At 49.5% G+C, this 26,058-nt stretch overlaps 1 protein-coding gene across 4 annotated transcripts in view; it reads left to right on the forward strand.

Moving 5' to 3' along the window:
- The window catches only part of CAMKK2 (calcium/calmodulin dependent protein kinase kinase 2), a 47,547-nt gene extending 22,609 nt beyond the window's left edge, over positions 1-24,938 (forward strand). The window contains exons 7-17 of one of the 4 annotated variants that reach the window (XM_060612244.3): positions 1,568-1,604; positions 7,298-7,319; positions 7,469-7,557; positions 8,750-8,949; positions 9,566-9,619; positions 11,709-11,782; positions 11,878-11,965; positions 13,113-13,241; positions 18,355-18,455; positions 18,949-18,991; positions 21,826-24,938. In XM_060612244.3, the coding sequence (XP_060468227.1) occupies positions 1,568-1,604; positions 7,298-7,319; positions 7,469-7,557; positions 8,750-8,949; positions 9,566-9,619; positions 11,709-11,782; positions 11,878-11,965; positions 13,113-13,241; positions 18,355-18,455; positions 18,949-18,991; positions 21,826-21,990 (1,002 nt within the window). In that variant the 3' untranslated portion in view covers positions 21,991-24,938. The remainder of the gene's footprint in view (positions 1-1,567; positions 1,605-7,297; positions 7,320-7,468; positions 7,558-8,749; positions 8,950-9,565; positions 9,620-11,708; positions 11,783-11,877; positions 11,966-13,112; positions 13,242-18,354; positions 18,456-18,948; positions 18,992-21,825) is intronic. The other 3 variants (XM_060612247.3, XM_060612248.3, XM_060612249.3) reach the window with 3 other exon arrangements.
- Positions 24,939-26,058: the final 1,120 nt, after the last annotated feature.

Raw genomic sequence — 26,058 nt, forward strand, 5'->3', positions numbered from 1 at the left:
GTTTTAGAGTGAAAATAGTTTTGACCTCATGAGCTCTGGGAAAACATCTTGGGGATCCCTAGGAGTCCCCGAGCCACATGTGGAGCACCTCTGGTGTAGATGAAAGGACTTATAAGCAGCATGTGATAAAGCATGTAACTGGACATGTGTTCGCAGTGCTTGCGGGAGCATGGAGTGCCAGCAGCCAGCCGACCCAAATGGCTGAGGAAGGCTTCTCAGGAGAAGGGATATTTGAGACGGTCCCGGTAGTTCCCTGGATGGAGACAACAGGGAAAGATGGGGAAGGGCATCACAGAGGGAGGAACAACATGTGCAAAGGGCTGGTGGCCTCTATTTGGGGGTATACCCCTGCCTTTGGTGGGTGTGAGGGTTAGCAGCCGTGCCTTGACTGGGGCTTGTCAGGTGCAGAGCTCTAGGTAGGCCAGGCCCTGGGTCTGGCTCCTCCCACTGGGTAGGGCTTAGGGCTCCAGGTTGGCTGCCCTGGGCTTCTGCCTAGGGTAAATCTCTTTCTCGTCCTGTGGATGTTGGTTGGCTGGGGAAGGTGAGGACGATGTGGGAAGAGGCGGGAAGACCAGTCCAGCCAAGGAGCCTGCCTTTGTTTCTTCTCAAAGGAGAGAGATGGTGGCTGCAGGCTATCTCCACTTGTCACACTGTCTCACAGTGTCAATTCACTGATGCTTGAGTCACCCATCTTAGAGGAAGCCCAAAGACACCTGTTTAGTGAGTGGCTCTGGGTCCTGACAGGATCTCCCCTCTCCCCACTGCCCTGTGGCATCTGAACTCTTCATCCAAGGCTGTTTGCCAGCCTGTTAGTCTAATGCATCAGACATTCTGAGCACCTGCTATGTAACTTTGTCCTGTACAGGGCACCACGGAGGCAAATGAGGTAGATACAGCCCTTTGCAGAGAGGGGGAGATATAGAAATAAATGACGAGATGAAAGCAGGATGGCCATGAGAGGAGGACAGAGAGAATGTGCCATGGATGTTCTGGGCAGGGAGACGTCCTTTTCTGCAGGGGCAGGAGGTTATGGGGGCTCTTCATGGAGAAGTCAGAAGAGCCCAGACAGGATTTGAATTTTCACCCTGTGGATCAGTCCATTGTCTCCTAGGAGAGAGGGGGGATTCTTATTGAAGCTGAGACATTTTCCAGGGGAGAAGTTAAAAACAATTAAAAAAAAAAGTAATTTACTACTCCCAACGTGGGGCTCAAACTCATGGTCCCAAGATTAAGAGTTGCATGCTCTACCGACTGACCCAGCCAGGCGCCCCCATTTCCCAGGGGAGGACTTTTTCCTCTCCTTTTTGTAATCTCCTTTCTGGGGGAGGTTTTGGACCCTTGAGGATTGGGCTAGAAGGTGTTTATTTTCCAGATGGCCATTTGGATCGCACACACTGTTTTTTTTCCTGTGCCCGTCATCTAAACCAGGAAAGCCAGTGGAAAGCACAGCCCTTCTGGTGGCAAATGCAGTCCCGTGGCTGCTGCTTCCCCCCTGCTCATATCATTTCCCTCTCTTCCTCTCCCCTGCTCTGTGTTTCCGGCCTGTTCCATGTGGCTGTGCCAATAGGTCCTGGATGACCCCAACGAGGACCATCTGTACATGGGTAAGAGAGCCCTTGCCTTCCACTGCCCCTGCTCAGGCAGTTGCACCTGCCAAAGCTCAGGGGTCTTCTCGAGCAACCCCTGCCCCTGGCATCTCCCACTGAGGACAGACAGCTTCCCCTTTCCCTCTGAGGCTGGGCCCCACAGTGAGCCACAGGGTGAGGCTGCTGCCTTACTTTGAAGCAGGAGGTAGAAGGGAGTGCTTGCTGGGACTTTATGGGGGGGGGGGGCTGTTTATTCATTTGCAAATATTTATTGAGCACCTGCTAATGCTGGGCAGGTTCAAGGCACTAAGGATGCATTGGTGAGTGAGAAAGTTGAGGCTTCTGCTCTTTAGAAGCTCACATTTTAGTCAGGGAAGACAGATAGTCAACAACTAAATAAACCAGTTAACTTCAGGTAGATCCTCTGAAGAAGGTTAAAGAGGATGACATGAGAGAGAGGGACTGAGGGGCCACGTCACATACGGGGTGATAATTTGGTACCTGAATGTCAAAGACACAGCCCTGTTACATCGGGGGAAGAGCATTCCAGGCATAGGGAACAGCAAGTGCAAAGGCTCTGAGGCTGGTGAGAGCTTAGTGTGTTTGAGAAGAACGTGGGTGGGACAGGGTAAACCAGGGAGAGGGGATGGGGGTGAGGTTGGAGAGCCTAAGAGGCCACAGTGGGGCATTCGGAGGCTTGGAGGGCACTGCACAAAGAAACAGAAGGACTCAGGCATGTCCTCAGAGACTTGATTTTTAAAAACTGGTGAAGATGTGGGGGAGCCCTGACTGTAGGTACCGATGAAGGAAGAAAGGGCAGGACTAATTCAAAACTGGACCGCAGACTGTTGGGTCCAGGAATGCATGATCAATAGGTTCTATGTCCTTACAACTTGGCTTGGTGGGCATTCACATGAGCCTGTGCATTTCAAGTGGGTACAGATGACAGCTGGGAGGGGTACCAAGGAGGTGAGGGGAGTGGGCATGGCCAAGCCCAGCCTAGAATCCAGAAGTCTCCTGGATGAGCATGAGGATGATCCTGGGATAATCTTATGTTGCACAGGAGTGATTGGTCATCTGGGGTCTGGTTTGAATGGGTGTGGTTTGAAAACAGAGCTCAGTTTCTCCTCATGTAATTGCTGTGGTTCAGTTCCAAGAGAATGTTGTAGCTTAGGACATTTTATTTTTCATTCCCCCTCCTCTTCCCCTTTCCAGGTTTTTCCTATGAAAAATGTAAGCCTATAGAAAAGCTGAAAAAATAGTACAGTGAATGCCTGTATATCTTCCACCCAGAGTCAGCAGTTAATAATTTTTTGTCATATTTGCTGTATCAGTCTAGCCATGCACCCATCCATTTCTTTTTCTTTTTCTTTTCTTTTCTTTTTTTTTTTTTTTTTTTCTGAACTGTCCAAAAAGTAAATTAGCAGACATCTTGACACTTCAGGCCATAAATACTTCAGTGTGCATCTCACATAAGAACATTCTCTTAGGTGGTCACAATACCATTATTACATTTGAAAAAGTTAACTTCAGTTCCCTAAGAGCATCTAGTGTGCATTCCATGTTCAAATTTTAGAACTTTAAAAACCTTTCTGAAGAAACAATTTAGAAGCTCCACAGTAAATAACATCAGATGTTAACTTTAAAAAATTATGTGAGAAAGAAACATTATTAAACTCTGAACAATACAGACTTGCAATATTTCCCAAATGTGGTATCATCACCACTTTATTTTTTTTAAGTTTATTTATTTTATGTATTTATTTAAGTTTATTTATTTTGAAAGAGAGAGAGAGAATGAACAGGGGAGGAATAAATGGGGCTGTGGGGAGAGACAGAGGATCTGAAGCGGGTTCTGCATTTGACAGCAGAGATCCTGATGCAGGACTTGAACCCACGAACGTGAGATCATGACCTGAGCTGAAGTTGCATGTTTAACCGACTGAGCCATCCAGGCGCCCCTACCATCACCACTTTAAATATATGAGATGATTTTAAGTGATACACGGATAGACATTTAAAAAACCTTTTTAGATTTAATTTACCATTGTGTAGGAAAAACTATAGTGGCACAATAACTCTTGATTTCATGGATGTCATTACCCAGGATAAAGCTCAAAGTTTTTAAACTGAGTCATTTAAAGAAAAATATGAAACAAATAATAGTTTATGTGGTACATAGATATGGCCAGATGATAAACATATTAGGCAAATGAGTGAAGTTTAGGGAGCTATAGCAGATGTCATAAAATATAAAAGATAATTTTTGTCCCAGAATGGCATTCCCAGCACAATTTGCTCACTTGGGGCTCCTGACAGGACTCTGCATGGCTTTTGTCTATTTTTGGGGAGTTTGGTTGTTCATTCAACAAACATAATTTGTTCTAGGTTTATCAGAAAACAAAAAAGAACACTCTGCCCTCAGGGCACTTTGTTGCTCTCATGACAGATGGACACCGTCAGTACTTAAATATTATGCTTAGCCTTGGAAGGTGACAACACCATGGAAAAAAGTAAACCTGAGCAGGGTCAGGGGAACCAGGAGTTCCAGTTTGGGGGACTGGGAAATAGGGTGGCTCCTTGAGATGCTTCACCAGGGTGACATTTGTGCAGGACAGTGGGGAACAGATGGCAGAGGACATTTTATACCATTGTAAGACTTTGTCTTTTGCTGTGAGCAAGAAGGCAGCCATTGGAGGGTTTTGAGCAGAGTTGAATGAGTATAAAAAGAACCTGACCCAAGCTTGAAAGAGGAGTTTCCTAAGCCATTCGAATCAGGCAACTTCATCGACAGAGTTTTTCTCTTTTTGAGGCAGCAGTGTAGAAAGGAGCTAGCCTGACTTTGGGTATGTGATTCTAGTGAAAGTCCTGACATGGTTAGTTTTTAGTTTCCAGGCACAGACGTGTGTCGAGGATAGACAGGGTAGCACATGAGACTGAGTAGCAGGTATCAGCAAGGGTCCTACAGCTGCAGGCCTGACCCCCCCAGATAATGTGGTCAGTATTTCTAGAGGCTAAAAACTCCCCACCCATTGTTCAGCCGTAGAAGGGGGTTAAACTATTAGTGACTGAAAATAGACCTGTTTCAACAGGCTGCCTTCTTCCAGGCCAACTAAATTATGGTGCTTGGGAATAAGCACAGAAATTCATGAAGCAGCTCTTGAAAGTCAAGTCTTCCATAATGAAGGTGGGATAGGCCGGAGCTGAGGGGACCAGAGCTCCTGTCTTGGACACCTTACCTTCAGTGCCATTGCTTTTGTTTCTAACCACATCCTGAAGCCACGGCAGATCTGCCCCAGCTCAGGTTTGCCCAACACTGGTTGATGAGCCTGAAGACAGGAAAGGGCCTTAGGGAGTTAAGTTACTTTCTGGTCAGAACCTTTAAGCTTCCTTTTTATTTTATTTTATTAAAAAGTTTTTTTTTTGTTTAATGTTTATTTTTGAGAGAGAGAGACAGAACACGAGCAGGGGAGGGGCAGAGAGAGAGAGAGACACACACACACACAGAATCCCAAGCAGGCTCCAGGCTCTGAGCTGTCAGCACAGAGCCCAACACGGGGCTCAAACTCATTAACCATGAGATCATGACCTGAGCCAAAGTCAGATACTTAACCAACTGAGCCACCCAGGTGCCCCATTTTATTTATTTATTTTTTTATTTTTAAGTAGGCTCTACACCCAGCATGGAACCCAACGTGGGTCTTGAACTCATAACCCTGAGATCAAGATCTGAGCTGAGATCAAGAGTCAGATGCTTAACTGACTGAGCCACCCAGGCGCCCCTAAGCTTTATTTTTTATCTGAGGAGCTGGCTCTTTTCCCTCAACCACCTTAGCCCTTGGAGATCTTTGAAACAACCTTTTGGTTTCTTCTATAAGAAACTCCAATGTGGGTAGATGATTTCAGAACAACAGACAGCTCCAGAGTCCTTTTCCACTTGAGTTTGAAATTCACTGTGTGAATTTTTCACTTCTTAAAGGACAGCTTCATGGTCCCAGTTATGTTTGTTCAAGCAGGACAAAATTAAAATAACTATGAGACATGACCTAGTAACTCTGCTCTTAGGTATTTACACCCCAAAGAACTGAAAACAGATATCCACCCAAGTACTTGCACATGAATGTTATAGCAGCACTATTCACAATAGCCCAAATGTGGAAACAACCCAAATGTTTGTTAGCTGATGACTGGATACACAAAATGTTGCATATCCACAGTGGAATATTAGTCAGCCATAAAAAGGAAGGAAGTACTGACACGTGATACAGTGTGGATGAACATTAAGTAAAAAAGCCAGTCACAAAAGGTCACTTAGCATATGATTCCATATATGTGAAATTTCCAGAAAAGGCAAATCCGTAGAACAGAAATCTGGTTAGTGGTTGTGGGGGAGGGGGTTGGGAGGAGGGGAATGGCTGCTAATGGGCACAGGGTTTCTTTTTGAGGGGGTGAAAATTTTCTGGAACTAGGTAGAGGCAATAGTTGCACAACACCGTGAACACTAAATGCCACTGAATTGTAAACTTTAAAATAGTTAATTTTATGTTTTGGAAATTTCACCTCTATTTAAAAAAATTTTTTTTTAATGATTTTATTTATTATTGAAGGAGAGAGAGACAGAGCATGAGCGGGGGAGGAGCAGAGAGGGAGGGAGACACAGAATTTGAAGCAGGCTCCCGGCTCTAAGCTGTCAGCACAGAGCCCGACGCGGGGCTCGAACTCACGAACTGTGAGATCATGACCCGAGCCGAAGTCGGACGCTTAACCGACTGAGTCACCCAGGCGCCCCTCACCTCTGTTTTTAAAAATGCAAAAAACAAAACAAAAAGCCCCAACAACAACTTGTGCATTCCCTGAACACAGCTTAAGCTAACTTGGTGGTTTGGAGCGGGGATCCCACACACATACAGGACTGGGAAGAAGCTCACACAGTGGGAGTCGTCTACACATTGTGTGTGAATGGGAGCCAAGCAGGGACCTGTTTAAGAGGAAGGGGATGGGCCCTTGAAGGGTGAGGAAATCTCCACCCCCACTTCTTGCTCCAAGTCTTGTTTTGGATCGAGAGTCACGGGGATGAGTCTGATGGTGCCAAGTGTGGGGTGTCGAGGAGTTGGAAGAATCTACAAGCATTGTTGGTCTGTAGCCTGACACAGCCTGGCGGTGTGGAGGAGGTGGGAGTTTCTTGAACCAAACATGTTCTTGTTTCTTGAACCCAAACTTTCCAGGGGTTCTGAAGACCCCTAGGGCTACTTCTTTGTGTCTAAGTAAAGAGAAATTGGGTTGTGTCCCCTTAGACCTGTTCTTTGGCATAAGGTGTCTCGGGACCTGACTTAAGAGGACATAGTTTAGTATCACTTGTATCCCTGGAATCTCCAAGGTGTGAGTGGAGAGAAGAAAGGAGCCCGTGAGCCATCCCCACCTGTGTCCCATCTGCCTGCTTTGTTTTCCCCTGGCTGTAAGGTCCTTGGCTGTTTTGAGGATGAAAAGTACAGCCAGACGGGGGGTCCCAGGGACATCAGAAATCTCTGACCCCTAGTTTCCTAAGTAAGACCTTGACCAGTTTGGGCTGAGTGAGCTGTTCCTTTCCCCGGCCCCAATATTCATTTCTGTGTTTCTTGGTGTTTTTATGGACATTAGGGAGGTAGAGGAGGAAGAGGAAGGTGGATTTCCAATTTCCCAATGTAACAGTTTACCCTTTCTCTTCCCTACAGTGTTTGAGCTGGTCAACCAAGGGTGAGTGTCCCCCTTCCTGGTGGGTATGACGCCTGAAACTTCTCGAGCTGCAGGAGCTTCTTGAGTGAGGTGGTGCTTGGTTCTGCTGGTGAAAGAGGGCGAAGGCCAGTGTGTCTGGTTTGCTTCTCATGCATGTGTTGACCTTTCAGGCCTGTGATGGAAGTGCCCACCCTTAAACCACTCTCTGAGGACCAGGCCCGTTTCTACTTCCAGGACCTGATCAAAGGCATAGAGTACCGTAAGCGGGGGCCTGTGGGAGGATTCTCAGTCAGGGGTGGTTAGCATCCCAGCTAGTGGATGGCAAGTGAGAAAGTGGAATTTCCCTCCTGGAGTGCAGGCAGATGGGTGGGAAACAGAATTGTCTGAGATGCAGTCGTGGACAGCTGCGGAAAGCCATGCTCTTGATGAGCAGAAACCCTTCTTTCTGCCACAAAAATTAAGAGCAATAGCGATAGTGGCCATTTTCCCTGGCACTTTCTGTGTGTACCAGGCACTGTTAGGGGCTCTATTCGCATTGTCCCTTATTCCCAGCAGCCCTGGGATAGGGATCCTGTTAAACCTCCTGGAACCTAAGTTTTCTCATCTGTAAAATGGGAATAAAGTATCTCTCACCAGGTTGAAATCAGCCAGTACATATTAGTAGTTCAGATTGGCAGGTGTCCTTTCTGCTTCTGGTTGTTAAACATTTTGTCCTTTAACCTGGCCTATCACGTAGTATTGTCATGAGATTTAAATGGGGTCCGTGAGAAGCACTTAACATGGGGCTAGGCCCCCGACTGGGCACTCAACAAATAGAGCTGCTGGCCCTATTACTTAACTGACTGAGCCACCCAGGTGCCGCCCTGTTGGCCCTATTACTGATACCATCATCATCATCACCACTACCCCCAAAGAAATGCAGTTGAGTCTTCCAGACTGTAGGATTGTTCTCTCCTATGGGTTGACATCCAGGCAGGAACAAGTTAAGCAAGTCCCCAATCCTATTTTGTGGCCCACACTTCCATTGGATCGGCTCCAGTCATTGTTGGTGTGGTGAGCAGGTTGAGTGTTGGCATTAGTAGGTGAAAATATGTTTGACTGTCACAAGTCTTGAGACTTCTAGCTGGAAGCCAGCCAGACTCAGCAGAAACTCTCCAGGCACCGTCGGCACCCACAACTTAGACTAGCAGGCAGTTACTAATTATTATTGGCAGTCAGTGTTCCACTACTTCTTTCTGAAGATGGGAGAACTTCCTTAAAGACACTCTTTCTCCCTTATCTTTTAAAGCTGTGGGTATCCGGCAGGTTTGGGAGGGGGAGGCTGGGAGAGGCCTGGGGCTGTGAGAGAGCTGAGGGGTCCATATCTGTGTTTCTGGATTCCGTGGGCCACATAGAGCTCCTCACATGGTGTTCCTGCCTCCTCTCCCGTCTGGTGTCCACCCTATCCCCAGTACACTACCAGAAGATCATCCACCGGGACATCAAACCTTCCAACCTGCTGGTGGGAGAAGATGGCCACATCAAGATTGCCGACTTTGGCGTGAGCAACGAGTTCAAGGGCAGTGATGCGCTTCTCTCTAACACCGTGGGCACACCTGCCTTCATGGCGCCTGAGTCGCTCTCAGAGACCCGGAAGATCTTCTCTGGGAAGGTAGGTGTGGACCTGCCTGAGATGCGGAGCTCTGTCGATTTAAGGGGCAAAAATCCAACTCACACTGGCTTAAACTGAATCCACTGGATCATGTAGATGAAGAGTGGCATCCGGCTTGGCTAGATACAGGGATTCAGTCAGAAATCCATCTCTCCATCTCTCAACTGTTTTCTTGAGCTGGTTTTCTGCCCAGGTAGGTGGGTCACCTACAGCCCCAGGCTGCTTTCTATCAGCTTACCAACCTCAGAGGAAAGAACATTCTTCTTTCTGAAGAGCCCTAGCAAAAATCTTGGGGTTGGCTCTGATTGGCTCAGCCTGGGGTCATGTGCCCATCTTTGAACCAATCACTGTGGCTGGGGGAAGTGGTGTTCTTATTGGCCAGGCCTGGGTCATGTGCCTATCCTTAAGCCAATCACAATGGCTGGGGGAAGTGAAGCTCTTACTGGCCAGGCTTGAGTGGGGTGGGATCAATCTCACCTTAACTCCCTGGATCAGGAGTCAAGAAGGGGTGATTCCTTAGAGGAAGGCAAGAAGCTTTGATTCTTGGCAGGGCAGAAGCATTAGACACCCCTCACTGCCCCCTGTTCCCTTACACGAAGCTCTCTTTTTCTTACAGGCTTTGGATGTTTGGGCCATGGGTGTGACGCTGTACTGCTTTGTGTTTGGCCAGGTAACAGGGTGGGGTGTCCTGTGTCCTGAGTGTTGCTAGGCGGCCCCCTGGTTAATAGTTACCCTTGCAGGGAGACTGCTTATTCATTGAGTTGTATCATTCCATTTCCACAGTTGGACCTGAATATGGAAAGGATGGCTTTCCAAATGTACCTGCCTGTATGTAGTAGTCATATCTGTGAAGAATGATCTGTTAAAATAGAAGGATTAGCATGAGGTTCCAGAGGTGGTAAATAGTTGATGAAGTTAGGGCAAGAACCACAAATGTGCTACCTCTCTTCCCACTCCTGAACGAGAGACCCATATCACAAATCAATAGCTGCCCTCTTTCTTCCTGAGCTTAGGACTGCTTTGATGTGCTTCTCAGCAGTGTTCCCAGAAGTTGTTGTTTGGAGGGATAGAATTGGAATGGAAGTGAAAATCCATTTGTCATTATTGATTTAGGGAGTTCTGTCTTGTCTCTCTGTTGTTTTATATTATTGATTTTTAGGAACTTCAGTTTTTAACTCTGAAGTTCAGATTAATTATGTGAGCAATAAAAACGTGGACTTTTCCTGTCCATGAACTTGTGGCTTTGTTGAGGAAAGCTTAAGAAACTGGTCTCATGGTTTATAATATCTTCCCTACCAGTGTTTGCTCAGATAATTTTTAATCATATAGCAAAGTTGAAATAACTGTGGTAAACACCCACACAGCCACACCTGCATTCTACCATAAACAATTCACGCTGCTTGCTTTATCACGTGTCTGTCCTTCTTCAACCTTATTTTTTTTTATGCATTTTAGAGTAAGTTGCTAAGATCTCTACACTTCCTCCATATGCTTCAGAATGCAGTCATCAGCCAGAGCTCATAAGTTTTTTGTGGTTCTCCCCTGCGCCCCCCCCCCCCCCCCCCCCCGCTTAGGGGTAAAGTCTACATATAATGAAATGTACAGATCTTAAGTGGTTAATGATGAGTCTGTCAAATGGATATACCTGTGCAATCCAAACTCTGATCTCAAGTAACTGCTCTTAATGAAATAATTTTCCTTGGACAGGAGTGGACCAGGTCCCATTCTGTGACCTTTTCCAACCTTCTGAGCACCCCACATAAAGTCTTCTTTTTCCAGCACGATACCTGAGCTCCTCCTCCTGGGTCAGGTCCTCCACTGAGTGAGAGCATTGATTGTCACCTGGGAGGTGGTGCATGAACAGGCTTCATAGTCAGCCCAATCTAGACTAAGTCCCAGCTCTGCACTGCTTAAGACATGCCACCTCTGTGAGCTTCTGTTTTCCTCTTCTGTAAAATGAGAAGAGTATTTATTATTTCTTAAGGCTCTGAGAGCATCATCAGAAATAATTTAAGCATTCATTAACTCAACAGGTATTTATCAAAACACTGCTTTGCACCAGGGATGTTCCTGGGCCCTGGAGAATAAGCAGGAAGCAAGACAGATGAAAATCCCTGCCCTCTTGGAGTTGATGTTCCCAGTGCAAGAATTAAACAATAAGCAAATACAAATGTAATATAACGTCAGGCATAGGTGCTCTGATGAGAAATCACATGGCATTGAGGGGAACGGTCTGCTTTAGATAGGAGCTCGGGAAGGCCTCCCTGAGAAGGTGAGCTTTGATCAGAATGATGGGAGAAAATGAGCCATGTAGTTGTTGGTGGGAAGAACATTTCAGGCAGAGGGGCAGCCAATGAAGTATTGGTTCTGAGAAACGTCAGTACAGAGCCTGGGCCAGGTTAAGCCCTCACCAGTCACTGCTGTTGCTGCTACATCTTATGTATTGTTCTTAGTATTTATTGTTTCCCGGGCAGGTGGGTGGGGAGGAGTATTTGCTTCTGTATGAGTAGGTAAAGTAAAGCACAGCTACAGAGGAAAGTCACAGTGTGATTGGGAAGGGCTGTAGCCCTTCTGGAAGTCCATTCCTGGTTCTTCTAGAACTTGGGGGCATGGGAAGTGCTTCCTCGCTAGACTGGGCTACTGCAGGGACATTTATTTCTCTGCTGTAACCCATGTGGAGTGACGCCAGCACGTGGCAGCCCTTGCAGACTGATGTGCCAGCCAGTGACGGCTACTCTGTCCCTGACTTCTCTTCGTAGTGCCCGTTCATGGACGAGCGGATCATGTGTTTACACAGTAAGATCAAGAGTCAGGCCCTGGAGTTTCCAGATCAGTGAGTATTGCCTGTCTGTCCCAAGTCATCTTCCTCGCCAAGCCCTTGGTGGTCCTGTGTATGTTTTCCACCCTTGATGTGTCTTCCATCCCCAGGCCTGACATAGCTGAGGACTTGAAGGACCTGATAACCCGCATGTTGGACAAGAACCCAGAATCAAGGATTGTGGTGCCAGAAATCAAGGTACCTGGGGGCCACTGCTCTGCCATGGGATGTGCACCAGGGGTCTGGCCTATGTCCTCTGCTTGGAATTGTTTGGCTCAACCCTGCCTCAGTCAGGCCCCACGCCCCTCCATCCACAGTGCTGTGCCCTCCTTGGCACCACTGCCCTCCCATGCCCTCGGTGTCTGGGCCGCTAGGTGCTAGTGGTGGCAGGGTGTGGGGAGGAGGGTTTGGACTCATGTTCACTGTGATTGTGGAATTGGGATCTGCTGTCAGTGGGGCAGCCAGTGCTCACTCCGATTGGCTTGGGCTGATGGCATCCACCCTCCAGACTGGGGCCTCTGTGTGCTCCACACCCTGGCTGCTGAAGTCCTGGGCCCTTTCCTTGACCCTCCCCATCCCTTTGAAGAATCTCAGTGAGGGTGGAAGGAAATTAGTGAGCAATCTGACACCCCCAGAACCTGCTGAATTCCATTTTTTGCAGAAAGCACTGTTAGGAGAGACCCCTGTCCACCCACTACACCCTGGCCAATGCCATATACATGCACATATCTGACTCTTTAAGAAATCTAGAGGTTTCCTTCAGGAACTCCTAGGCATCTAGCTAACTAGCATTTGAGGAGAGGGAGGCCATATGGTTACAGATAAGGACCTGGACCCCAGGGGTGGGTAGTGGGATGGGAAAGACCCCTGCCTGGGTCCTTTCCTGACTGTGTCCTTCTAAGTGGTCTCACTGTGCCTCCCCAAGCCTCTCTTTCCCCTTCTGTGAAATGGGGAGGATCTGCCTGCTCTGAACAGAGCCTTCCGGGCATGAAGGAGAGTTGCTGAGGGGTGATGGGTGCTCCTTGGGCACCATGAAAGGCAGATGCTGAATCTGATCACTTCTGTCAAGACCTGGGCCAGCTGGAGAATGCAGTCTGGCGCATACCCCGGCCTGGTGGCTCCTTCCCATTCTCTGTCTCTCTGTCTTTTCCACGTTTCCTCGCATTTCGCTCACCCCCCACCCTCTGCCTGGCTTGCCAGCTCTCTTGCATGCCTGACCTCAGGCCACCACCTGTGCCCTCCCGCATTTCCTCCCTGGCTCTGCTCGCTGGCAGGGCCTTGGTTTTGCTCTCCGGCCTCTGCGAGCTGGCCGCCTGCCCCTCACCCCTCCTGTCATTCGTTGAAGCTGCACCCCTGGGTCACGAGGCACGGGGCGGAGCCGTTGCCATCGGAGGACGAGAACTGCACGCTGGTCGAGGTGACCGAAGAGGAGGTCGAGAATTCGGTCAAACACATTCCCAGCCTGGCGACCGTGGTAAGGCGGGACGGACCACTGACCGAGCACAGGGACAGCCTGAGGCGGGCCAGCGAGGACAGGCCGGGACACAGGCGGGCATCTGAGAAGCAGATATCGGGCCTGAGAGTCAGGGGATGGCCGGGTCTGTCCCTCACCCACAGCCACCAGCCTCTCGGCCTTGGTCACACACACATCAGACCAGGAGGCCCCTGCATCTTGTAGCTTTAGTTCTGTCTCCAGACAGGTCCTGTGTTACTATGCAGAGGGGTAGCTCCTCTACACAGATCCTACTGTCCCTTCTGGAATTCCTGCTGTCAGAGCATGTCAGGTGGAGCAGGAGGAGGACCAGGGCAGGTGCGAGGTGGGAGTTAAAGCTGAGGTCTCCAAGGTGGGATTCGTATCTGCTGGCTCTTCAGGCTCCAGAGTGGACGGCTTAGCTAATCTCACATCTGCTGTGTGGGCAGCTACCAGGGCTAGGGGCATGGGCTCCCAATTCATGTGCTCAGGAGCTCCTGGGCCCCTTTTATGGCCTGACATTTGGGTTCTGACCCAGGAAAAACGAGCCAGAATGTGGAATCCTCAGGCTTAACCTTGGAGACTCTGGGAATCGCCCACTTGCCAATCCCCTCCCTGCCTAGGGGGGCATCTGGCTCCAGGAGGGAGACCAGTATCCTCAAGGTCCTGGGGTCAGGGCTGCAGTCCCAGGGGCAGAATCCACCCCACTATGGCCATCTTGAAAACCCTGGGGTGTGTCTGGCCAACGTCGGCCCCAGCAGGCAGGCAGGGCCCTGGGCTCTGGCCGGGGACTGCTGAGACTTTCTACAAAGATGCAGTGTCTGGCCTCAAGTAAATGCCCCTCTAGGAGTCCAAATGCTGGCTCCTTCTCTCCCAGCTTTGCACTTCTCCCTCCTGCTTCCCCACACACTTTCTGTCTCCTTCTTCCAAAACTTGAGCCACTGGGGTGGGGCATCCATTCACATCTTCCTCCTCCTCCCTGACCTGGGACCTCTGCATGATCTTCACTGTTAAAACTCACCCACACTCACTCTTTCTCATCCACCCACTGCACCCATGTCCTGTGCCCACAGCTGGGGAGGCAGCTGGCGTCCGATCCAGGTGCCCACCATGGGTTATTTCTGTTCCAGGCCTGAGATGTTCTTGGGAGAAGGTGTCGGACCCTAGGGGTCTGGGAGCAGGGGGTACAGTGATGAGTAAAACCAACATGGTGCATCCTCTGTCCTAGAGAGACAGATGCTGGGCAAACAGCCAATAGATAAATGTATAATGTAACAGGGGGGCTGCAATGTGTACCCCTAAGGGGCACTGTGTAGCCCTAAGAGGGGGATGTGGCCAGTGTGATGGGTTGGAAAAGGGCCTCCTGGAAGAAGCAGGTGTGCACTGAGAAGATGGCAGAGTGTTAACTGGGCCACGGTACTATTGGGCCGAGGGTGTTCCTGGCAGAGGGAAGAGCAAACGTGGTGATCCTCTGGTGGGAGGAAGCTAGGCCCACAAGAAGCTTTAGAAAGCCAGGCAGGACGAGGAAGGTGGGGGGACAGTGACATGAGTCTGGGCAGCAGGTGGGGCCAGCCCACACAAGACCTGAGGCCACAGCCAAGACTTAAATCTTAGTCCCAAGGGATGTGGGGAGCACGTGCAGGATTTGAGTCAGGGGAATAGGACCATCTGAGTTGGCCCTGGAAAGATCCCACTTGGAAAATGGACTGTAGACACCAGGGAGGAAGTAGGGGCTACTGTAGTCATCCGAGGGCGCGGGCTGGAGTGGGGAGGTCCAGGTCCCCTCCTGGCACCCGGTGTGTTCCAGGCACAGGGTTACAGAGATGAATGGAGTACAGCACTGGCCCTCATGGCGCTTCTGGCCTCGTAAGAAAGATAGAGTGGGAAAAATCACCCTCCTGTGCCATTATGTGGTGACAGGCCAGCGCAGAGAAGCAAGAGTGGAGGCTGCACAGAGGAGGAGCCCCTTCTGCTGGGTCCTGAGGGCTGGGAAGTTTGGCTGCTTTGACAAGGCCACAGGGAGGGGCGGGGTGGGTGGTCTTGCCAGGGGACCACCCCCGGCAAAGGCACAGAAGGAAGGGGCTGGTGTGTTCCAGAAGCCACAGAGCATAGTCCTAAGGGAGGCACCATGAGTGTCTTGCCACAGGGCATAGCCTTCATTTTCTAAGTCTGTGTTTTCCTTTTCTTCTTTAACGACATAGAATTCATGTAGCATAAAATTAACCATTTTAATTTTTTTTTTTAATGTTTTTTACTTATTTTTGAGACAGAGAGAGACAGAGCATGAACGGGGGAGGGGCAGAGAGAGAGGGAGACACAGAATCGGAAGCAGGCTCCAGGCTCCGAGCCATCAGCCCAGAGCCCGACGCGGGGCTCGAACTCACGGACCGTGAGATCGTGACCTGAGCCGAAGTCGGATGCTTAACCGACTGAGCCACCCAGGCGCCCCAAAATTAACCATTTTAAAGTGAACAATAAAGTAGCATTTATTATATTTACAGTATTGGGCAACCATCACTTCTGGTTCTGAAACATTTGCATTTCCCCCACCAAAGAAATCCTGTACCTGTTAACAGTCACTCTGTTCTCCCCTCCTCCGGACCCCTGGCGACCCCCAGTTGGTTTTCTGTCTCTCTGGATATGCCTTTCCTGGGCATTTCGTGTCAGTGGAATCACACAGGATGTGGTCTTCTGTGTCTGGCTTCTTTTGCTCAGCATCGTGTTTTTGAGGTTCATCCGGCTCGTAGCATGCCATTCCTTCTCATGGCTGAAGAATATGAATAGGCCACATTTTGTTTATCCATTTTTCAGATGCCAAGTGTTTCCACCTTTTGGTAAATCGGTGGGTTTTTAAAAAATGCTTAGATTTCTTCTTAGCAGCACACACACAAAAACAGTTCAGCACATAAAACAGCTTGAAGAGGCACCATGTTCTGCTTGAGGGGGTGGGGGTTAGAGCCTTTCAGGGGGCTGAAGTCTTTTCCTTGAAAATTCCTTTGCAGGACACAGCAGCCAAAAGCATCACCAAAAATGACTAATTCGCTTCCTTTCTCCAGAACCTTCCTTGGCTCTCTGGCCAGCAACAGTAGAAGTTCCAGAGTTGTATGGGTGAAAGATTTTAAGCCAGGGAGTGAGGGAATCTGATCTGGGTTTTGGAAAGGATGGGACAGATCAGTAGGGGCGAGGCAGAAGACAGGGAGGCAGAGGAAGGGAGCTGAGCTGGGGCCGCAGGATGGGACGAGGGACGGTACCTTTTCCCAAGGGATCCTCTCCTCAGGCAGGTGTTTGCCAACCAGGCAGGGGACCCAGTCTGTGTTAGAGTGGACGAGGGGGCACACCAGCAAATTCCCGCTACTGGCAGTGAACAAGCCTGCCCTCAGCGCCTCTCAGACATGGATGGACCTTTGGCACTCTCAGCTCCGTTGCCCTCCCGCCACACCACCCGGTGCCCTGGGGTGCTGCCTCAGCAGCTTAGACCTGGTCGGGTGTTTCCTGTCCTGCACTAAAACGCAGCCCCCTGAGAAACTAGTACCCTGTGTGATGCCAGTGGGAATGTACAATGGTGTAACCGCTATAGCAACCAGCCTGGCAGTTCCTCAGAATGTGAACATGGTCATAACACGATTCAAGAATTCCACACCTGCGTGTGTACTCGAGAGAAATGAAAGCATTTTGTGTGGAAAACATGTCCACACACAAAAATGTGTACCTGGATGTTCATAACGTTATTCACAATAGCCAAGAAGTGGAAACAGCCCCCACATCCACCTGTGGATAAATGGATAAACAAATGTGGCCTATCTGTACAAAGGAATGTTCTTTGGCAGTGAAGAGGGATGAAGCACTGATTCAAGCTGCAACAGGGCGAACCTTGAAAGCATGATGCGCAGTGTGGTAAGCCAGACACACTGTGTGGTTGCATTTGTGTGAGATGTCCAGAATAGACCAGTCCACAGAGACAGGACTCAGATCCGTGGTTGCCAGGGCCTGGGGGGAGGGGAAATGGGGTATGGGTACTGCTTTTTTTTCTTGGGGTGAAGGAAATGTTCTGAAGTTAGATAGTGGTGATGTGAATGTTCTAGAAACCATTGAACCGTATTATTTTTTTTAATGTTTATTTATCTTAGAGACAGAGTGTGAGCAGGGGAGGGGCATAGAGCGAGGGAGACAATCCAAAGCAGGCTCCAGGCTCTGGCTGTCAGCACAGAGCCTTATGCAGGGCTCGAACTCACAAACTGAGGTCCTGACCTGAGCCAATGTCGGACGCTTAGCTGACTGAGCCACCCAGGTGCCCCAACTTTATTATTATTTTTAATGTTTATTTATTTATCTTAGAGAATACAAGTGAGGGAGGGGCAGAGAGAGGGAGACACAGAATCTGATGCAGGCTCCAGACTCTGAGCCGTCAGCTCAGAGCCCAAAGCGGGATTTGAACCCATGAACCATGAGATCATGACCTGAGCCAAAGTCAGACACTTAATGGCCTGAGCCACCCAGGCACCCCTTAAACTTTACACTTTAAAATGGTGAACTTCCTACTTTGTGAATTATATTTCAATTAAAAGTGCAGCCCTTGTTAATTTGACCTGGAAAACAATAGTTGGGTTTCTCGTTGGGGTGGTCATAGATAGCTTGCACTGAAAGTAAAGGCCCAGATTTGAAGATGAGACAGGTTGATGGGCCAGGAGGGCATGTGCAGCGATGGCTCAGGTGAAACAAATGGTGCCAGATGCAGGGACACCTGGAAGAGGAGGGACAGTGCAGGCCAGCTCTTCTGGAGCACAGGGTCCCCCTGGGGCTCAGGTAGACCAAGACGAGATTAAGATAGGAGACTGTCAGAGCAAGGATTTTGGACCTTATCTTATTGACAGCCAGGGAGCCATAAATGGTTTTGGGTGCGGACTAGTCAGATTTGATGATGGCTTTGGCTTTTGTGTCCTGGGTGGGAGGGATGCTGCCCAGGGTGTTTCAAAGGCCAGTCACCAGCCACAAGCCCTGGGAGCTGTTGGGGGCTGGGAGAGAAAGGAAGAGGGAGCTAGCACCTGGGGGGTGGCACAAGGGAGGCTGTTGCCTGGAGTCTCCCCCAGGTGGCCCAGCTTCCTCCTCTCTCCTTCAGATCCTGGTGAAGACCATGATACGGAAACGCTCCTTTGGGAACCCGTTTGAGGGCAGCCGGCGGGAGGAGCGCTCATTGTCAGCGCCTGGAAACCTGCTTACGTGAGTATCCACCCGCCTTCCTGTGGGGTGGGGAGCCGGAGGGCAGCCTTGCCCAGCCCCCTCTGCCTGGGCCCATCCCTGGAACGACTCAGACCAGACCTTCCAGGAAATCAGAGAAGCTGCTGGGTTTGGGTTTGCCCCACCCCAGGCTCAGCCCACCTCCTTTTGCTGACTGCTAACCCACACTGGAGTTATACCTTTCTCAGGGAGACTTGCATAACTGGGGGAACCTCTTGACAATCAGAAAGTGTTTTTGTGGCCCAGAAGCATGCATGCTTGATGGTGGGATTATCAGCCCTGTGGTGGACGAGCAAGCCCTCTCTCTCATGTGACCCAGTGTGTCACAGCAGAGATGCCCTGCTCAATATCCCCCTGGCAGCAGCTTTGTGAAGCTGGTGTTTGGGGTCTGAGTGTCTCTGGGGTGGGGGACAGGCATCTCATAGATCCCGTGTCCCTTCTCACTTCCCTTTTCCCTCCCCTCTGGCCATTCCAGCAAAAAACCCACCAGGGAGTGTGAGCCCCTGTCTGAGCCCAAGGTAATGCCTGCCTGCCTGCGCTGTAGCCTCTGCCGGAGCCTGGGGGCGGGGGCAGCTGCAGAGTGCGGGGCACCCCCACCCAGGCGGAGGCTCCTTCCAGCTTGGGCTGCTGTGCCCAGGCTCACCTTGGGCCTCGGGACCTAGGATAAAAACAAGGGTCATCCAGGGGCTTGGACCCGATGGCGGGTCGTGCATGTGGGCTGGGCTGCGGGTGCATGGCGCTCCACCCGGAATGCCTGTGAATTCACCCAGGTCTCATGACCCAGTCTGGTACCCACACATGCTCAGTGCACGTCAACGGCATTGAAGCTGCGTCGCAGGGTCCCATGGCTGCCCCTGCTCTGGGTCCGTGTGGTCAGAGCTTAGATCAGGCATGCTGTGCTCTGGGGCTGTCCAGCATCTACCCTTTCTTCTCTGATGGGTTAGGACCTAGAAAATAAGCCCTCTTCCAGCCTGCTGCAAATCAGTGTGAGAGTCCTCTGTCCCCTGGGTGGATCCGAACCTTTTCCCTTTTGGCCATCCGTCTCTAAACACATAGCCTTGTCAGCATTACCCCACCTCCCAGGGCAGGTGAGAATTTTTGTCCCTGTGCACTGAGACGGTCCACACTCAGCACCCCTGCTGCCTCTCACCCTGCTAGTGCCTGTGGCAAGATAGAAATTCCAGTGTTCTTTCCTTTGAGTTCCACTCACTACCTCATTCTCAACTGGGAGCTCCAGGTCAATAACTGGAAAGCCATTTCTGTGTTTTAAGAGCAGCTTTATTGAGATATAATTCACATAGTACACATTTCACCCATTTAGAGTGTATGATTCAGTAGTTTTTAATATATCCACAGGGCTCTACAACCAACACCACAATCAATTTGAGAACATTTTCGTGAGCCCCGGAAGAAACCCTGCACCCTTAGCTATCACCACTAGCTCCCCATTCCCAGCCAGTGCTAATCTACTCTCAGTTTCTATGGAGGTGCCTATTCTAGACCTTTCACATCAATGGAATCGTACAGTATGTGACCTTTTGTGTCTGCCTTTTCTCAGTCAGCGTCATTTTTCAAGGTTCAGCAGGTGTCGGTGCTTCATTCCTTTTTATGGTCAAATTCTATTCCGTTGTAGGATAGGCCACATTTTATACATCCCTTCATTAAGTGATGGACACTGTTTCCATTTTGGCTCTCAGAGTGAATGCTGCTATGACCATTCACATACAAGCAGCAGCCATTTGTGTTTGGTGAGATGGAATGACCTGTGTCACAGGAGTCAAGGGCTTATATAGGCATGCAGCGGACTGTTTACGCTCCGGGAAAGTGGCAGTTAGCAACCAGCCGGTTGTTGGCAGCCTGAGACTGCCTCCTCCCTGCTAGGTTGGTCCCCAGTTCTCTGCTGCCAGATGACAGGGTGGCCCCGTCTACTCCTTGACCTGCCATGGTGACAGAGAGTGGAAGCCTAATGAGCAGGCTTTTTTTTTTTTTTTTTTTCAAAGTAGGCTTCACGCATACGTGGGGCTTGAACTCACAACCTTGAGATCAGGAGTCGCATGCTCTACGGACTGAACCAGCCACGTCTTTTTCTTCTCAACCTTAAGTGTTAGGGTTTACCTCCCATCTGTGTGCAAGTCTGTCATTCATTATTTTCAGTGAGCTCAAAATCACAAGATACCAACAGACTGAGATTGGCCCAGAGGGTTTTAGTTCCCCTTTATTCCCTCACCTGCAGTCCCAGTAGCACCTGGGCATTACCTGCTCTTGCCCTCAGCCTGCTGGTGGGATGCTTCGATTGTCCAGATGACCCAGCACTCGAGTTCATAGGGCTTATTCAGGTATTGGAGGCCTGGGGCCCAAGGCCTGCAGCCGACCATCTGCACTAAAAGCCAGCTGGACCAAGCAGTGCTTCTAGGACAGAAGTGAAGGACCTGATTTGACATCTAGTTACCGCTTTCTTCCCTGGAGATTTGACCCCCTCTTCTGTGGCAGAAACATAAAAAGCCAATGAGCTTGCCTTTTAAACAGAGATGTTTCTTCCTAGGAATGTACAGACATCACGCTTTTCTCTTCCCTTGTGCAGGGACAGAGTTTCCCTCCCGGCCAGGGACATACAGCAGATGTTAGTCCAATGTGGCAAGCCCAGTGGCTTTCCTTAGATGGGGCTGTCATCTCTTGCTGGTGGCAAGGGATTCAGGCTTCTCCTCAGGGATTTTCGTTCCCAGCTCCCGTAACAGCCCAGTCTGTCCCCCCGGCAGGTCTAGCTTCAGGATACGGGCTCTCAGGGACACAGGGATGCCTTTCCTCCTTGGTCTCTTCTGCTCTGATCAATCACATCACCAAGAGGAGGGGCCTTCTCTTCATCCAAGGTGTCTCTTGGGCCTGTGTGCGTGGGGCAGTTCTCTTGACCACCATTTGCAGACATATGCAGGTTGGCCTGCTTGCTGCCCCTCAAGAAGCTCACCTTCAGGTGACTGAAGAATCTTCAATCTTAGCGTAAAGAAATAAGGTTGAGGTGGGGTGGGGGACCCATCAAGATCTCTAAAAAAAACCCGTGAACAGGCCCCAAAGCTGGTGGCACACTACTCACTTGGGATGATTTGAGGTGTTACAGGGATAGGTTCGCATCTATTTTTATATAGTTCCTTTCTATTTTTAGCAAATGATGCTGCTTTTCCATTCACAGAGGGGGTTACAGAGTCTCCTTTGAAACTTTTATATAGGCAAGAAAAGGGGAGAGCATCTAGAAGGAAAAGCCAAGTCAATGACGTTCCAGGTGGTGTGGGAACGTGGGAGACGCTGGTCAGGCCACGGCAGCCTTGCCTTAACGTGGGGTTTTCTGTTCGGTGAGCAGGAAGCAAGGCAGCGAAGACAGCCTCCGGGGCCCCGACCCGCCCCCCGTGGGGGAGGAGGAAGTGCTCTTGTGAAAGGCGGTCCCCGCGCCGAGAGTTGGGGGGCCCCGGCCCCCGGCCCCCGCGCACGCATGCATCCTCTGCGGCCCGACGAGGCGATGGAGTAGCTGCCCGGACGCGCGACCTCGCATGCAGGCTGTACCCTGCGTTTCCATAGCAGCATGTCCTACGGAAACCCAGCACGTGTGTAGAGCCTTGACCGTCATCTCTGGTGTTTGTTTTTTTTTTTTTTTTTTTCCTTCCTTTGTTGTTTTAAAGGGGACAAAAAAAAAAAAAAAGACTTGACTCCATGACATCGACCTTGGCCGCTGGCTGGCTGAACGGGCAGGTGTGAGGAGTTGCAGACCCAAAGCCACATGCATTTTGGGACAATTGCTTTTTAAAACGTTTTTATGCCAAAAATCTTTCATTGTGAACTCAGAACCATGTCAGATATACCAAGTGAATGTGTGGGGTTTGAAAATCATGAAAAACTGGCAGAAAACTCTGGCGGTGTGGGCTGAGACCACAGAGTTAGTTGCTGCGTTTGAAAGGGAGAGGAAGAGGGGGTGTGATTCCTCCTACAAACCCTGAAACCCCCGAACTCCAAGCCAGTTGGCACCTTCCAGGACTGTGGACTCACGGAGTCAGGGCAGGGCCAGCCCTCAGTAGCTGCAGGGAGCTTCGATGCAACTTATTTGTAAGAAGGACTTTAAATTTTTTTATGGGTGGAATTGTAGTCAGGAAAAGGGAAAGGGCTTGAAGCTTAATTGCTTCACAAAGGGGGATTTTCCACCCCCAGAAGGGTAGTCTGTGCTTGTTTGGGGAAGGGGGAAAGGGTTCACCTAAAGGACTGATGGTCACAGCAGGTTTCTGAAATAGTTAACTGAGCTCTGGTAAATCTCTTGTTAAATTACAAAAACTTCAGGGTGAAATCCTACACTTCCATGTACATTACATGGCTTAAGAGTAAACAAAATATTTTCAATTCTCTAACAAGACTGAACTCTAGAGTAGTTCAGGGGTCATTTCGAGCTTCCAGGATATGTTCCCCGGCTTCAGGCATGTTAGATCCCAGTTAGAGCCTCTGGCTGTATATTAGCAGTTTAGCTTGTTGGTAACTTGTGTATTCTAGAGACGCCAAAGTTCTGTTTTCTTAAATAGTAGCTGATTGTTGTAGTCTGTGAAACACTTAGTTTCTGGGGGGCCAGTTATGAAATACTTTGATTCTCATCCTGACAGGCAAAGTTCTATTAGGATCTACCCAATAACTCCGGGGCACCCTTTTAGAGAAGATTGTTGACACCCAGAGCAGTCCTCAGGGTCCACGAGGACCAGGGCTTGGCACAGGGAGTTCTGTTTTGTAGCCAGAAGTCCAGAGAGAAAAGGTTTACCTTTTTGACTTCCAACAATTACTGGGAACTTTCATTGCTATTCAAGTGCAACTTTTTCCAGAGCCAGACACGGGTGAGTGTGAAGTTCAAGGGGGAGGAAAACTAGAAGGCCTTTGCCCTCGGAAATTCCCAGTGCTTTGTGGACTCTGGCTTGGGGGAAATAGCGTCAGTAACTGGGTCCAGAGGCCATGCTTTTCTGTAGTTTCTGTCTGATCATTATTGGTAGGAGGACTTCTTGGAGAGAGACAGTGAAGCAAGGCCTTCCTGCCCTTGCCTGGTTTATTCACGGAACCTGAGTGTTACTGGCTTCCACAGATCTTCGTAAGCTCTTGAGTGTCATTTATTTAGCCAGACTTTTCTTGATATCTTGCAAACGATACAGAATTAGGGAATGCTGGTTTCTAAGAGCAAAGGACACCCATCAGATGAAGGGTTGTCTGGCCTGCTTACTTTCTTTTTTGTAACCTGGTACTTCCTCTCGCATTCCTGCGCTTGTTTATATATATGGGCAACACCCCTTCTGGGAGCAGATGGGGTCTGGTTAGTTTGCAGTAAGCACCTTGCGGTAGTTAAAGTCACCCTGTCCTAGGTCCCAGCCTGTCTGTGTGGACTCTGGCCTGGCCGAGTGGCTTGCCCAGGGAGGGCAGGCAGCATGTGGAGCTTCTGCGTTCTAGAACTTCTGTGTTTATACAGCTGCATCAGGCAAGACTGTTTCTTCCACCATGAAACTCCCCATGTCGGATTTCCTCCTATGGGTAATGCCGGCTGTTTAGGCGGGTGGGTGGGGGGGAGGCCCGTATTCATAACTTTTTTTTTTTTTTTTTTTTCAAAGAATCACCAAAGAAAGCTGTGGGAAGGAATCACTACCCCCAGAAAGTATAAGCAGAGGGCCGTACCATAAAGTGTAGAGCTACCATTCTCTCAGAGCACAAACATTGATTTTTCAGAAGCCCGCTCTGTCAGGAAAGGGGAGAAGCTGTCACGGGCAGCTTTTCTAGGTGAGCCAAAGGATGCCCTATCAGTTTCTTCCATTGCTGGCTCATCCGTGGGACCAATTTGGTATAAGCAACCTGGGCCCTTGTGCAAGTTCTTGCTCCTTCTTCCTCTGCCCTGCTCCACGTCCCCCGTCTCTTCCGCAGGCTTACCAGGGGCTCGCAGAAAGCCTTAGCTAGCCCCTCATTGGCTCTGGGGGCTGGAGAGGCTGGCTTCCCAGGGTCTGGCCTTTCCTGTGAGTCAGGGCTCCCATCCTAAAAGCCCTTTTGGAACAAGGAGGCGAATACCTGAGCATTTGGACACACAGGCTCAACCTATTGCTCTCACTCATCTTTCAAAGGGGAGCTTTGTGTTGCTGGGCAAGGAAGAACCATGACCTCCACTTGCTTCCAAGGTGCTAGGGAATGTTTCCAGGTCGTCGGTTCCCATCCTCTTCACAGCTTTATGGGCCGAGTTCTGTGGGACTGCTGAGTTTTCTATTCTGTGTTTGATTTAATGCCCGATGCTTCTGTTTTATTCCTGATCCTTTCTACTATGCATTTTCCTTTTATCAGGTGTACAAAGTTAAATACTGTGTATTTATCACTTAAAAAGTACATGAACTTAAGAGAAAAATAAGCCTTTGGTGTTTTTTCCACAGATGTTTAAGCTTCTCTGTAAACTTGAAATAAACAGCAAAATGGTGCAAAGCCTGGGCCTTTGGGGGATATTTTTGTTGGTTGTTGTTTACAGGTGTCTCTAGGACATCGTCTTTATGGGTGTTTTCCTTCCTTAGGCTATGAGATCAAATGCCCAAGCCAGGGCTAATGTGTTCAGCATTACATTATTCATGCCCAGTATAACCATCTCCTACTATCCCGCTACTGAAAGTGTGGTCCCCGGGCCAGGAGCATCCGCATCTCCTGAGAGTGCTTTGGAAATACAAATTCCCAGGCCCCACTTAAAAAGATACCTGGGTGACTCGTGTGCATGCTAAAGTCTGAGAAGTACTGCTCTAGCAGGCTAGATTCTCCCAGTGGAGACGAACCAGATGAACAGCTCTGGGAGCCGCATTAATTGCACACGGAACACTGTCCTTTGAGCAGGCAGGTTATAGGACACATCACCCCACGAGGTAGGTATTTAGCCCGTTTTATGGATCATCACCTGTAAACTGAGGCTCAGAAATTTACTTAAGTCTGTTGTCTGAAGGCTCTTTGTCAGCAAATTCAGCGTTCTACAGAACCTGGACAGTTGCCGGTTTTCGTGGCGTCTGGAGACTGTTTCAGAACTGATGCTTCCTCCAGACTAGAGGCTGGGGGTTCCCTGTACTCCAAACGTGAAGTGAGCCCAGAGCATTGCTTCACTGGCTTTGAACCTCGGTTTTCTGTTATGAAGGGATGGCAGATAAGTTCTGAAAACTTCCTGTTCTATTGCTGCAGAACTGTGATTACTGGAATATGGGTCTTTAAGAGCAGGTGTTCCTATTCAAAGACCCCGCTGAGAATCTGATGAAAGCTAAAAACAATGCACACAGGTGCATCCCTTTGCTGAGTTTTAAGGGTTCCTGAGACTCCTGAAAGTCCATCCACGCGTGCAAGGGGAAGCAGCAGCACCAGGGAGTGCCAGCACGTGGGAATATAGCTGAATACAAGATGCCTGGTGAGTAAAATAAGCAATCCCTCCCCCACCCTTCACCCCAGCTGGCTGTGGCGTTCCATCTGAGCTGAGGCCGAAAGAAGTGGCCCCCAGTCCAGAAACTCCGTTCTTAGCCTGCGAGATGAGAAGCCATCCCTAAAACGTCCACTTCCATTTGATCCACGTGTTCAG

Source organism: Panthera onca, chromosome D3 (genome assembly GCF_046562875.1).
Source record: "Panthera onca isolate mPanOnc1 chromosome D3, mPanOnc1 haplotype 2, whole genome shotgun sequence".
Classification (NCBI taxonomy): Eukaryota; Metazoa; Chordata; class Mammalia; order Carnivora; family Felidae; genus Panthera; species Panthera onca.